We start from the raw sequence: 13,721 nt of genomic DNA on the forward strand, positions 1-13,721 counted from the left end.
GATATAACATCTGCCTGGATAGGCACCTCAACGAAACAAAGAAACAAAGAAACCTACAGCACAGGAACAGGCCCTTGGGCACTTCAAGCCTGCGCCGATCAAGATCCTCTCTCTAACCTGTCATCTATTTTCTGACGGTCTGTGTCCATTTGCTCCCTGCACCTTCCATGTATCTGTCCAAATGTTTTAAAAGATGCTAACGTGTCTGCATCTACCACCTCCGTTGGCAACGCATTCCAGGCACGCACCACCCTCTGTGTAAAGAACTTTCCACGCATATATCCCTTAAACTTTCCTCCTGTCACTTTGAACTCATGACTCCTAGTATTTGAGTCCCCCACTCTGGGAAGAAGCTTTTTGCTGTCCACCCTGTTTATACCCCTCATGATTTTGTAGACCTCAATCAGGTCCCCCCTCAATCTCCGTCTTTCTAATGAAAAAATCCTCATCTATTCAACCTCTCTTCATAGCTTGCACCCTCCATACCAGGCAGCATTCTGGTGAACCTCCTCTGCACCTTCTCCAAAGCGTCCACATCCGTTTGGTAATGTGGCGACCAGAACTGTACACAGTACTCCAAATGTGGCCAAACCAAAGTCCTATACAACTGCAACATGACCTGCCAACTCTTGTACTCAATACCCCACCCAATGAAAGAAAGCATGCCATATGCCTTCTTGACCACGCTATTGACCTGCGTTTTTACCTTCAGGGAACAATGGACCTGAACACCCAGATCTCTCTGTTCATCAATTTTCCATCGGACTTTTCCATTTACTGTATACTTCGCCCTTGAATTTGATCTTCCAAAATGCATCATCTCTCATTTGCATGGATTGAACTCCATCTGCCATTTATCTGCCCAACTCTCCAGTCTATCCATATTCTGCTGTAATTTCTGACAGTCCCCTTCACTGTCAGCTATTTCACCAATCATAGTTTCATCAGCAACTATGCATTCCACCAGATCATTTACATATATCACAAACAACAGTGGTCCCAGCACAGATCCCTGTGGAACACCATCCCTGCGGATAATATTCACAAATATCCAGTGCCTGTGCCACTGACCCTCAGGAGCAGTTGGATGTTTTCTCCACAGGATGCACTGCAGAAATTCACAGAGCATTCTTAAACAGCACTTTTCAAACCCATGACCACTTCCATCCAGAAGGACAGGCAACCAGTTGCATGGGAACACAATGTCATGAGAATGCCCTTCCAAGTCAATCATCATCCTGATTTGGAACTATATCACGCTTTCTTCACTGGAACTTACTCCCTCAGAAGGTTGCAGCTTAGTTTACGATGCATTCAGTACTGCAGTTCAAGAATGCAGCTCAACACGATCTTCTCAAGGGGCGGAATGAGGGATGGTAGATAAATGCTGACCCAGCCAGTAATGCACACATCACACGAGTTCAAAAAAGGAATCATTCCATGGTCTATAAACAACATGACCCACCTATTGGCTTAATTGAGGAGCTTTATTTATTCATAACACGAGCAATTCAAGTAACCAGATACTTTATTGCATTACTGAACTTCTCCCTGAACCTGGGCAATGTTGCTGCATAAATAAACGTGTTTGTGCAACAACTTAATCTCTGCAGCATATAACCAACTCTTCTGAAGTGAAATAGGAAAGGCGGGTAGTCATCAGGATTCAAATCTTGAATAATATAATATAAAAATTCAGCAACATAGATAAACCACAGAAGGACAAAGCTCCCAGATATGGCGAAGAGCAAAATCACAGACTTCCTTCTGCTCTCCATCTCTGGGTCTCTACGATTCTCTCCTTTGGTCTCACCCTTGAGCCTCTTCCGGACTCGACTAGCCACTAAAATATGTCTCACTGTCAAAGCATTCAACAACAGGATTAAGGCGAATGGCAGTAAAGGGGTTAAAATTGTATCAAACCAATTTAATACCACCCACCAACTCTCAGTGTAATATTCTGACTTTCTGTCACAGAAGAATGGCATATTGTTGATTATGCGAACAGGCTGATATTGAAAATAGAAGGGGATGTTTTTCAAACAGAGCAGGATGCAGGTTGTAGCAAGAAGCACAGTTGCAGTTTTCTCAGTACAATATCTTGTTTTCAACTTCTGACAACAAATGGTCACAAATCGATCAAAGGAGAAAGTGACAGTGAACCAGACAGAGCAGTCCCGAGATGCACGATACAGGACCCTGTTAACACTGCACACAGGAGTGATGTCCAAGAAGCACCGTGGATAATAATAATAGCGAAATCTCCTCAGTAGAACATCAGTGATAATGACCATCAGATCGGCAGCTGCCATAACCACCAGGTAGCGTGTTGTGCAGAGAGAAACACCGCACTTTCCCTGGGAAAGGATAACAATCGCCAGCAAATTAACTGTAGAAGACAATTGGGAAAAGAAACAGTGAATTACTGATCAGAAATTACTCCTGCCGGCTCAAGAGAGCAATGATTCAATGTTACCATCAAAAACAGGCTCAGTCTCTGAGTGAAATTGGTCGTATTTGAGTGGGTTTGAATTTGAATCTTTTCATACCCTCCTCAGATCGTCCTCCAGCCCAATCACTCCAGATATGTATGGAGCTTGAACACAGGCTAACTCATGCCGCCTCCTCAGAGAATAGAAGGAAGACTCCAGTTTTGTTAGGTCTGCAAGGAAAATATTTGAACGACTGCAACAGATTTTTACTGTTTTCAGCTCCAACTCAGGCAAGTACTGAATCTCATCAGAAATTTGGTACAACATAATACAGGATTGGTTATTGGACTGTCAATACATAGCTATCTCCCATTCTCCTTGGATGAGGTCACACTGTGCTCTTTGCATTGGACCAATTTGTGATAGGAACAACAGAAGAACCAGTGACATGTCATCAGCAACTGCATAACATTTCAAACTAGAGGACTCGATGTGTTTTACATAAGTGCAGCATAACAGGGCATGCAGGCCTCCTTTAGTAACATAGCTTGAGAGTTCGGAGTGCTGTGATGTTTAGACTGTAAATCTGCACTTCTCTACATGTGAAAAGTCTCAATGTACAGGGATATGGAGGGGAAATCTGTCAACATTTGAACCCCCTGACTAGACACGAGGAGGAACGGAGGATTTAACAAACTGCTTGCAACTAGATGAGGCTTTACAAAACGGAAGAGGCCAAAGTCCCTTCACTCATTCACTTCAAGAAATTTCTCTCGGATTTTAAATTAACTACTGATCTCGTAACCACTGCGATTTGTGGAACTTTTCAAACCACTCCCACCCTTTGTCTACAGAAATTCTTCCAAACATCTCTCCTGAAATATCTGGCCCTCATTCTCAGACTGTGCTCCATTGCCCGGAATCTTGAACAAACGAAAATAGTTAATACTTTCCAACCCTGTCTTTTCTTATTAACATCTTGAAGGATTTTCCTTGCACCAATCCGTCACATTCTAAATCCAAGAGAAAACATTCCTCAATTGTATAAAAAGATGAGAAAATGCTCAGCACGTTTGGTTTCCTCTGTTGAGAGAAAGAAGAATAAATGTTTCGCGTCCAGTGACCCTTCATCAGAGCTAACTTGCTTGATGTCTCCTCGTCACTTCAAAATGCATGAAACAAGAACGGATGACACAAAACTGAGATCAGAAAATGCTGCAGCAGCAGTGAAGTTTGGAGTCTCTGTCAGTGAGAATCGAACTGAGAATGCTGCTCTGCGTACTGTTATCACTGTACCTGGGTCTGGATAAGGTTGACGAGTCAGTCAGTTGGAAGTGTTATCATTGAAAGACTAAAAGCAGAGAGTGGATCAGGAGCAGATTGAATCAACTGCAATCATCATAATTCCCTACCAGGAATGCCAATTGAAGCAAGGATGGTGTAGAACACCTTCTCCACATGTTGAATTGGTCGATGCATTTTTCTGTGCGAGTTGATCTGCCCCTTCAGGCAGTTGACAAACTCCTTGTTTGAAACTCTTGACCAAATTCAATCCCAGAGTCGCTGCTTTATACTGTGTGGAAGATCCTTGGGGAGATCAAGGTTGCAACTTTGCCCTTTTGTTGCTTTTTTTTTCAAATTTCCATCAATGAACAAACTAATTACAATAACAAGTTCAATCTCATTTTTGAAGGCCTGCTCCTACTCAGAACATCAGAATGAAATAACAAGAACAGAATCTGGAATCTTCTAGCAATTACGCCGTTCACTCAAATACTATGACCCCCGTCTGGAGATCACAAAATATGTCAACTGATGCTGCAGTGAGACAGTTTCTTCATACTATGAAAATATATCTTAGCGTTATTCTTTTGCGTTCCATGGTTGGATCTGCCCTCTTTAAACAATAAAATTTCACTCATTTCACTCGGTGCTCAAATCCTTTTTCAATCCTTGATCTGCCCTACCCTTTCTCTGGTCATTCTCTTATTTCTCATGTCCGTGTAAAAAACCTTGGAGTTTACCTTGATCCTATCTACCAAGGTTTTCTCATGCCCCCTTACAGTTCTCCTAAACCCTTTCTTCGGCTCCTTCCTCACTAACCTGTATCTTTCTAGAGCCTTTCCCTTTCCACTTTTCCTAAACCTTACATAAGCATCCTTCTTCCTCTTAACCAGCCATTCGACCTCTCTCGAGAACCAAGGCTCCCTCACTCGACCGCATCTTCCCTGCCTGCTAGGGACAAACATATCGAACGCACACAGTGAGCATTCCTGAAACAATCTCCATGTTTCAATAGTACTCTTCCCTGACAGCATCTGTTCCTATTTTGTGTTACCCAGTTCTTGCTTAACAGAAGTATAACTACCCTACCCCAATTATAAACATTATCCTGCTGCATTTCCCTATCCTTTACCATGACTATTGTAAAAGTAACAGCGTTACGATTGCTACCACCAAAATAGTCTCCTACTAACAGGTCTAACACCGATTCATTGTCAAGCACCAAATCCAAAGTGGCCTATCTTCGTGTTGATCTATCGACATACTGTGTCAGGAATCCTTCCTGAATGCAGTAGACAAAAATCCACTCCATCTAAGCTGTTACTCTAAAAGGTTTCCAACCAATATTTGGAAAGTTGAAGTCACCCATGACTGCGACACTGTGACTTGCACACCTTTCCATTATCTGCCTCCCAATCCAATCCGCCACTTCTCTGAAACTCTTAGCGGGTCTGTGAAAAAAAACAACAAAGTGGCTACTCCTTTCTTGTTCCAGACTCAATCCAAACTGACTCCGTAGATAAGTTGTGGAGCTGGAAGAACACAGAAGGCCAAGCAGCATCTTAGGAGCAGGAAAGCTGACGTTTTGGGCCTAGTGAAGGGTCATGTAGTGAAACATCAGATCCTGCTCGTAAGATGCTGCATGGTCTGCTACGTTCTTCCAGCTCCACACCTTGTTATCTCGGATTCTCCAGCATCTGCAGTTCCTATTATCTGTGACTCTGTCAACAATATCATTCTCAAACTGCTTTTCGGTAGGGACTGAGATGTTAATGGGATAACATCCCATTGGTTTCTATACTTCTATAAATTAAAGTCTTTTATCTGCCTACACATAGGTATGCAGGCACTGCCCTGAAGCTTCCTGCCCAGCTAGGAATTCAGTGTAAAAGTTTTGTAACTCCTTATCTTCCCACACATTGGAATGCAGACACTGTCTTAAGCTTCCTGACTGAATAAAATTAGAATTAAACTGTTTCAAATAAGGTTAAGTAAGGAACATTTGTAAAGGTGTGAGACCTCGAAAGCATGTAACTCTGTCGCTGACAAAGAGGCCAGGGTACTGACTTTGTTCTAGCCAGACACGCTGGCAACTTGAAATCACAATCTGTCCCGATAACAGCTTGAAATCGCCTCCTGCCATTAGCTGCCACTTCACTAGCAATCGATAGTATACCCTGGTCTTTTATGTTCTTGATGTACTAATTGTTTGGTATCCTTTCTTTGTCTGCTGTAGTAATTGTTTCATGCATCATGTCATTGTAAAATATGAAACTGTTTTATGTATTATGTCTTTTGTAAAGTATAAAAAGCGGGGACTGTCCGCTACAAGTGGAGAATTACTTGCGAGACTCTGCACTCTGTGCTGGGTTGATTACAGTGATTCTCCACAGCTTGTACTTGCTTGGTAGTAAAAGGATTTGTGTTTTTCTAAACAGGTCAGTGCCTTGTTATTGCAGCAAAGCCATGAGGGTCTCTGAAAACGAACTTGACACTACTATACTAGCCCTGATGAGCAATGCCATTTCCTTGCCTCTTGCTCCACTCCCCCTATTTCTTTAAAAGCATCTAAATCCCAGAGCTTCCAACAACCATTCCTGTCCCTGAGTTACGTATGTTTCTGTAATGGGCACAATATCGTACTTACAAGTACTGACCCATGCTCTAAGTTCATCTGCCTTATTTCTGATACTTCTTGCATTGAAGAATACACACCTCAAACAATCTCGATGTCCGCAATTACGGCCCGTCGACCACATTTTTTATAAACAACCTCTCTCCCTGCTGTGTCTGTTGGAAGGCTGAATACCTCAACATCTGAGTTATAAATCCGTTCCCCATTTCCTGCTAATCTAGTTTAAACCAACGCAGATCGCTCGAGAAAACCTCCCTCCCAGGATATTTGTGCCCTTCTGGTTCAGGTGCAACCCGTCCTTACTGTACATTCCCCACCTTCCCCAGAATGTGCTCCAGTTATCCACATAATGGAAGGCCTCCCCGCTACACCAGCCTGCAGACATGTGTTGAGCTGCACTCTCTCCCTATTTTACCGCGTTATCACGTGACACTAGTAGTAAATCAGAGATAACTACCCTGTTGTCCTGGACTTCAGCTTCCAACCTAACTCCCTGTACTCGTTTCTCACATTCTTGGTCTTTTTTCTACGTATGTCATTGGTACCAATGGTACCATTCCTGCTCGTTCTTCACCTTCCCCCTTAAGAATCTTGAAGACATGATCCAAGACATCAAGAACTCTCACACTCGGGAGGCAACATACCCTCCATTCACCTAATTCGCATCCACAGATCTGCCCGTCTGTCCCTCTTACTATTGAATCCCCCACTACAATTGCTCCCCTATTCTCCCCCCTTCCCTTCTGTGCCACAGGGCCATGCTCAGTGTCAGAGACCTCTCCGCTATGGCCTTCCCCGGTAGGTCATTCCCCCAATAGTATTCAAAATGGTATACTTATTATTGAGGGGAATGGCCACAGGGGATCCCTGCATTGTCTGCTTATCGCCTTTCCCCTTCCTGATAGTCACCGAGCTCCATTTTCCTGTTCCTTGCGTGTGACCAACTCCTTATAACTCCTCACTCTCACCCCCTCGGCCTCCCTTATGCTCCGGAGTTCATCCAGCTCCAGCTCCAATTCCCTAATGCGTTTTTTGAGGAGATGGATTTAGATGAGTTCCTTGCAGGTGAAGTCAGAGGGGCCACCAGCAGTGACTCTGGCCTCTCACATCCTGCAAGAGGAGCATTCAATTGCCTTAGCTTCCATTCTGTCTATTCTAAATATATTGAAAAATAAAATTTAAAAATTCCTTACCTTACCATCCATCCGCACAGTCATTTTGTTTTGTGGTTAGAGGAGGACAATGGGTCGGAGACACTGCATGTGCAGTTTTTCAGGTTTAGCCAATGCTCAAATACATTCACTCCCTCCTGGCTCGTTTTCTGCCCACAAATCTGCCGCTGAAATCAAGAAGGCTGCTGCTGCACGAGGTAAGTTTTGATTCCGGGGAAAAACAATCAACCTTACCTTCCGATCGGCACCCAGGCTCGTGCTGCTGCCACTCAATACAATTAGGTCCAAAGGTGATTAAATGACCTGCTCTCCAGTCCAGGCAGCATCCTACTAAATCTCCCCCCACCCTCTCCAAAGCTTCCATATCTTTCCTATGATGAGGTGACCAGAACTGAACATAATATTCCAAGTGTGGTCTAACCAGGGTCTTATGGAGCTGCAGCATAACCTCTTGGCTCTTGACCTCAATTCCCCTGCCAATGAAAGCCAACACAGCATACATCTTCTCGACAAGCCTTTACTCTTTACAACAATTGGTAGTTTTACTATTTATCCCTCAGCTGTGTCCGTCTGTCAGCCAATGTGTGTGACTGGCTGTTAATGATCAAAGAAGATTGGAATGAATCTTGGGCAGTAATGAGATTATACAGTTGTTTAATCTTACTGTCTTCGAATTGCGGTATTAATGATAATTGGTCATTTCTGTTTAAGAAATAAATATGTTGTCTGATATGTTATTCAGTAACTTAGGAACAATTAGGGGATTTTGAGGGTCATTTAACGTTTTAATTTCACTGTGTTGCGATGTCCCCAGTGTTAGTCAATTTGATTTGGTTTGGTTTACTATCGCCAATCTTGACAGGATGGTGATTGGGAAATGTCACTTCTCCAACAAACCAAATTCGCTTCATTTGTTCAGACAGTGGCTGCTGCTTCCTCCTCCTGGCCACAAGGTGCAGCGGGAGGGACTCTGACTCTATGCATGACCCTTTTCTTCCCAGCGTCATCTCTACATCTCAGCTTTCGCCTCGTTGACATTGTGCTCCAACTGAGGGTGCAGCCATTGTTCTGGCGTCCTCGCGAGGGTTACGTCATTGAGTCTCCCAGATGGCCATGTGGCTTGATGTCAGGGACAGAGAGCTTTCAAAGCCGCATGGGATTGTTGGAACAGCAGCAGCCATTATTCTATCTACACTCCATACCTGAGGCGGAACGAGTAACAACACTGTATCAATTCAACAAACGGACATGAATGGATATTCTACGATCCTGGTGGTAACAGTGTTTGCTACATTCCATCATAACATATACATTCTGTCTGTATCATGTGAATTGCATTTCAAACATTTTCAAATGGAATCTCATGTGTTGAAATGTGATTCGCATTTTTTTCGAAGAACAGCAAGAAAAACAGAATGTTGCTGTTAAATATTAAAAAAAAGCCTTATTGTCCAGCATTCTTGTAAAGAAAGATCAGAAACTTAGCATGGTGGATAAATTTTATCTTGCCAATTAATGCCAGGAGATTGAATTATAAATGTGAGGAAGTCCTGCTTTGAAATGCTGGATGTCAGATTTTTTTTCCATTCAACGTAGGCATTAATATCCCTCTGGAGTTTCTCCTTTACACGCACAGTCGCACTGTCATGCATCAGCAAACACGTATTCACTCACTCCGTCTCTGTCGCAAACTTAGCCACGCTCAAATACTCAAACACAAATAGGCACATAATCTCACTCAAACATTCTCGCAGCGGAACGCTGTCAAACACACAAAAAGCACATTCAATCATGCCCTCACAAAAACATGGACTCTTCTACTCTCACTGAAACATGCTCACCACTGAAGAGCCTTACACACTCATTATCAGGCACAGTCACTCGCTCACCAATCTATGGGCGAATTCTGAACAGCACCTCACACTTATAATTCAGTGGCTGACCTGCCTGTTTGAAATTCATAAATTTAGCCAGGCGGTAACTTGAGCACTAAGGGCAGGGCAGTTAATTTGAACAGGTCCTGGAACTTACATTTCAGTCAATCAAAACCTGAATATCCATTCAAACAGACTTCCCTACATCCTACTTTTGTGAAGCAGACTCACATTTTTTTTTAATGCAGGAATATATGATTGAAAACAGCATGTGTCACATTTCACTCTTTGCTGAAAGAGTTCCTGTCCCAAATTAAAGCCTCCTCAGCTCTTTTACCCTGGTTAAGATTGGCCCATTTCATAGAATCATAAAATCATCGATACTTATTGTGAGAAAGGAGGCCAGTCGAGCCATAGTTTCTGTATCAGCTCCTGAAAGAACTACCTATCTAGTCCTACTCCATAGCCTTATCTCTGGAAGCCTCTCACTTCATCTCTTTCAAATATATACATCCAGCAGTCTTTTGAAACCTCCTACAGAATCCGCCTCTATTATTCTCCCAGGCAAAATATTCCAAATCCTAACAACTCTCTGAGCAAAGAAGTTTCTTCACATCTCACTTGCTGACAATCTTGAAATTGTAATCTTTAATTAATAACAAACCACTAGTGGAAACGGAATCACGTATCAAAATTGTTTATGATTTGGAACATCTCAATACTTCTTAATCTTCTCTGATCCAAGGAGAATAAGCCCAATCTCTCTAATCTTTGTTGCATCTCATATCCGTCATTTCTTTATCATTTAGTATATCTCCTTTGAGCTCTTTCCAGGGCTTTAACATCCTTCCTCCAATAATGCTTCTGGAACTGAACATAAACCTTCACGTGTGGTGCAACATTTCATTTATGTTGTCCTCCTCAGTTTAGCATCTAAAAAGCATAACTTCACGTATCCCTGTAGGACATATGTAGGATGATAAGAGGTGTTTTAATGTGCAAAGCATGATGAATGATTCCAAAGAAGTTAGTCAGGCATTTTATTATTGTTCACTGCAACTATTTGATGTGAGCAAAGCACTCAAGTTGACTTTATGAACTGTGGAAAGCAGGAAAGAGTGGGGACGTTGAAGTCAATGACATGAGATTGCTGCATAGATTGATCGGAATGCCAGTCTTTCAATTTACTCCTCACGATTTGCTCTCCCTCCAAACTTGTCATTCATTCACTCATCCCTCTTTCTGTCCACACCTCTGTCAGTTTTCGGACTGTATATTAGGCATTGCGATGTAAAGGCTGACTGTTTACTTATTGTAATCGTGTTTGCTGGGTCCTATAGGATAAAGGATTGTCTAGTGTACAGTAAACTGGGTCATTTTCAGCTTAGTGAGCTGGTCAAAGTGACGGTGCCATAAGTGTCACTGCTCAAGCTACAGTCATTTACAATCAATATCAATGGCATACATAAATGGAACAATTGTAACGTTTCCTGATTCCCTGAAAAAAAACAACCGCCCACATATTATATGCTTTTCACAGCAGAGGAGAATAATTCAATGTAATAACCTAAACAAAAGGAAAGAAAGTTGAGGAAACAAATGCAATAAGTACAACTAGAGGAAGAAAATGCTTGGGAATGTAATGGCTCTAAGGAACAATATATTCCCTGGACCTGATGTGATGCAACCTACTATACTAAACAATGAAACTACAGAGACAGTGAATGCCTGGTAGTAGTCTTCCAAGAGTATTAGATTCTGGAAATCCCCTGAGGAGCGGGAAACTACTGATCTAACATCATTAACTCCCACTTATCCAAATGTAATCGGTTAATGAATCCCCTATACACGTCAATACATTCCCTCAGACACCATGAGCTCTTATCCTGTAAAGTAAACTCACCTGCGATACCTGTTGAAATATATTCTGAAGTTACAAATATATTTCACCCAAGACTTCCCCTTTGCCTTTTATGCTTGTTACTCTTCCTCTTCATGAAGCCATGTTGACTATGCTTGGTCAAATGATCTGTAATATATTTCTACATTCTGCTGCTATATATTTCATCATAGCATTAAACACAGTGCCACATGGCAGTCTCATTAGAAAAATAGAAATGTTCTGTGTTAATGGTTCTGACAACATGGATGAGACATTTGTTCAAAGTTTGGAATCAAGTGGAGGTATAGATGGGTGTTTCCCAGAATGGAGATGAGTTGAATGTGGTCTCCTCCAGTGATCAGAGTTGGAAAAATGTCTTTTCAGATTTATATAAATGATTTCGAGATTGGTTTTGATGGAAAAATCTTTAAAATTGCAGCCACTACGGTGACAGGGAAAATAATGAATTCTGATGATGGTTTTGGGCAAATTCAGCAAGGCATTGAAATTTTGGCCAAATTGGCTGACACCTGGCAGTTGAATTTGAATGCATAAAAATGTGAGGCAAATTTAGACAAAAGAAGAACACGTTTAATGGTACAACTTTGAGGTGAATATCGGAGCAAAGGGACCTCATTGTTCATGCATATTGTGGAAAAATAGAAGTCTGGCTCACTGATGCCCTTCAGGGAAGGAAATTTACCACCATCACCTGGTCTGATCTAAACGCGACTCCAGACACAGCAATATGGTTTACCCTCTCAAACGTCTAGAACAAACGCAGTTTAAGGGCAGCTAGGGATAGGCAATAAATGCTGGTCAGTCAGCGGCACACAGAGTGAATAAGGAGGGGGGGGGGGATCATTCTGACCTTCTATTCTGTACTAGATATCAAAAATCGTTTGAGTCTGATTGAATTTTTTTGAGGAGGACACCACGTATGTAGGACAGTAGGGCAGTAGATGGAGATTAGATGGATTTCACATACTCTTAACTGTTGCAAAGTGCCTGACCACATTCAGAGAATTATGTACTTGAACCTTGAGTCCCTCTGCTACTGCACTCCCCTGAAAATTATGCCATTGTATCTGCATCGTTTCTCCATTCTTCTTCTACCCAAATGCATTGTGGTTTATTTCTCTGCATTAACATACATCTTCCAGGAATCTGTCCATTTAGCCATCTTGTTGATGACACTTTTAAGCTACTCGGTGCCATCCTCAGAATTCACTGTTCTCCTTTCCGTATTATCGTTTGCAAATTTTGGGATTTTGCTGTTCACGCCAATCTCCAAAAAGTTTATATGAATCATATTTCCTTTTTTAACAAAAAGCTGCCAACGCTTATCCCTGGGGAACATCAGTGTCAACTGTTCCAGTCAAAACGCTCACCTATACCTAGTTTCTGATTCCTGTCTCTTCGCCAACATCGAATCCACGTTGCCAAGGTCCAATAAAGGACCATAAGCACTTCTAATGTGTTAGCTAACCTGCCAATCGGTGCTATATCAAATGCTTTCATTAAGTCCACACACAGAACATCCACAGGAATTTATCCATCCACTGCATGTGTGAACTCGTCCATGAACTGAACTGAATTTATCAGACATAAGCTGCCTTTGACAAAGCTATGTTGACTGCCCAGCCTTAACTTATTTTTCTAAGTGTATAGTTCCTTTATCCTGTGTTATCTCCTCAATCAGTTGCCAACTGTAGATATCAAGCTGACAGGCTTGTATTTTCCTGAGTTCTGCTTTGCCACTTTCATTAAAAACTGTGTCACATATTCAATCCTGTGCTCATAGAAGCCTGGAAAATATCATTCAACGGCTCTGCATTTTTCTCCTTTAGCTTCCTCAGCAATCTAGGATGCACGTAATCCGAGCCTGGTGATTTTTCTACCTGGAATACTGCCAGCCTTGTTAGTACAGAGATAATGGGAACTGCAGATGCTGGAGAATCCAAGATAACAAAATGTGTAGCTGGATGGACACAGCAGGCCAAGCAGCATCTCAGGAGCACAAAAGCTGACGTTTCAGACCTAGACCCTTCATCAGAGAGAGACTCTCTCTGATGAAGGGTCTATGCCCAAAACGTCAGCTTTTGTGCTCCTGAGATGCTGCTTGGCCTGCTGCGTTCATCCAGCTACACACTTTGCAGCCTTGTTAGTACCTCTTCTTTACCTATCACTATACTGCTCATTTTCTCAACACCCATATTTTGATTTGTTTCCTTGAAACCATTGTACAATTTGATAAGCACAGAAGCTAAGTAGGTATTTAGTACCATTGACATACCCTTACTGTTCCATTCCCTTCTGCGCCCCAGGCAATTCTTTCCAAATCTTTTACTGTGAACATGTTCACAGAATGTTTTATTGTTTGTTTTAGTGCAGGTTTCCATTTTTTTCTCGTGCTTCTTCTTTGCCTTCCTTATTCCAGCC

At 42.2% G+C, this 13,721-nt stretch overlaps 1 protein-coding gene across 1 annotated transcript; it reads right to left on the minus strand.

The window, feature by feature from the left end:
- Positions 1-1,511: 1,511 nt before the first annotated feature.
- Positions 1,512-8,530, minus strand: LOC125449561 (probable G-protein coupled receptor 139). Its single transcript, XM_048525379.2, has 4 exons — positions 8,421-8,530; positions 7,261-7,371; positions 3,845-3,969; positions 1,512-2,389 (listed from the first exon to the last, which is right to left on the minus strand). The coding sequence occupies exons 1-4, from the start codon at positions 8,528-8,530 to the stop codon at positions 1,512-1,514; spliced, it is 1,224 nt and encodes a 407-aa protein (XP_048381336.2).
- Between the last annotated feature and the right edge of the window lie 5,191 nt (positions 8,531-13,721).

Source organism: Stegostoma tigrinum, chromosome 46 (genome assembly GCF_030684315.1).
Source record: "Stegostoma tigrinum isolate sSteTig4 chromosome 46, sSteTig4.hap1, whole genome shotgun sequence".
Classification (NCBI taxonomy): Eukaryota; Metazoa; Chordata; class Chondrichthyes; order Orectolobiformes; family Stegostomatidae; genus Stegostoma; species Stegostoma tigrinum.

Coding starts and splice junctions, on each gene's coding strand:
- LOC125449561 (XM_048525379.2), bottom strand. CDS start 8,530: ATGACGCTGGGAAGAAAAGGGTCATGCATAGAGTCAGAGTCCCTCCCG. Junction 7,372..8,420: donor GAACAAATGAAGCGAATTTG/GTTTGTTGGAGA, acceptor AAAACGCATTAG/GGAATTGGAGCTGGAGCTGG. Junction 3,970..7,260: donor GAACAGGAAAATGGAGCTCG/GTGACTATCAGG, acceptor AATTTGGTCAAG/AGTTTCAAACAAGGAGTTTG.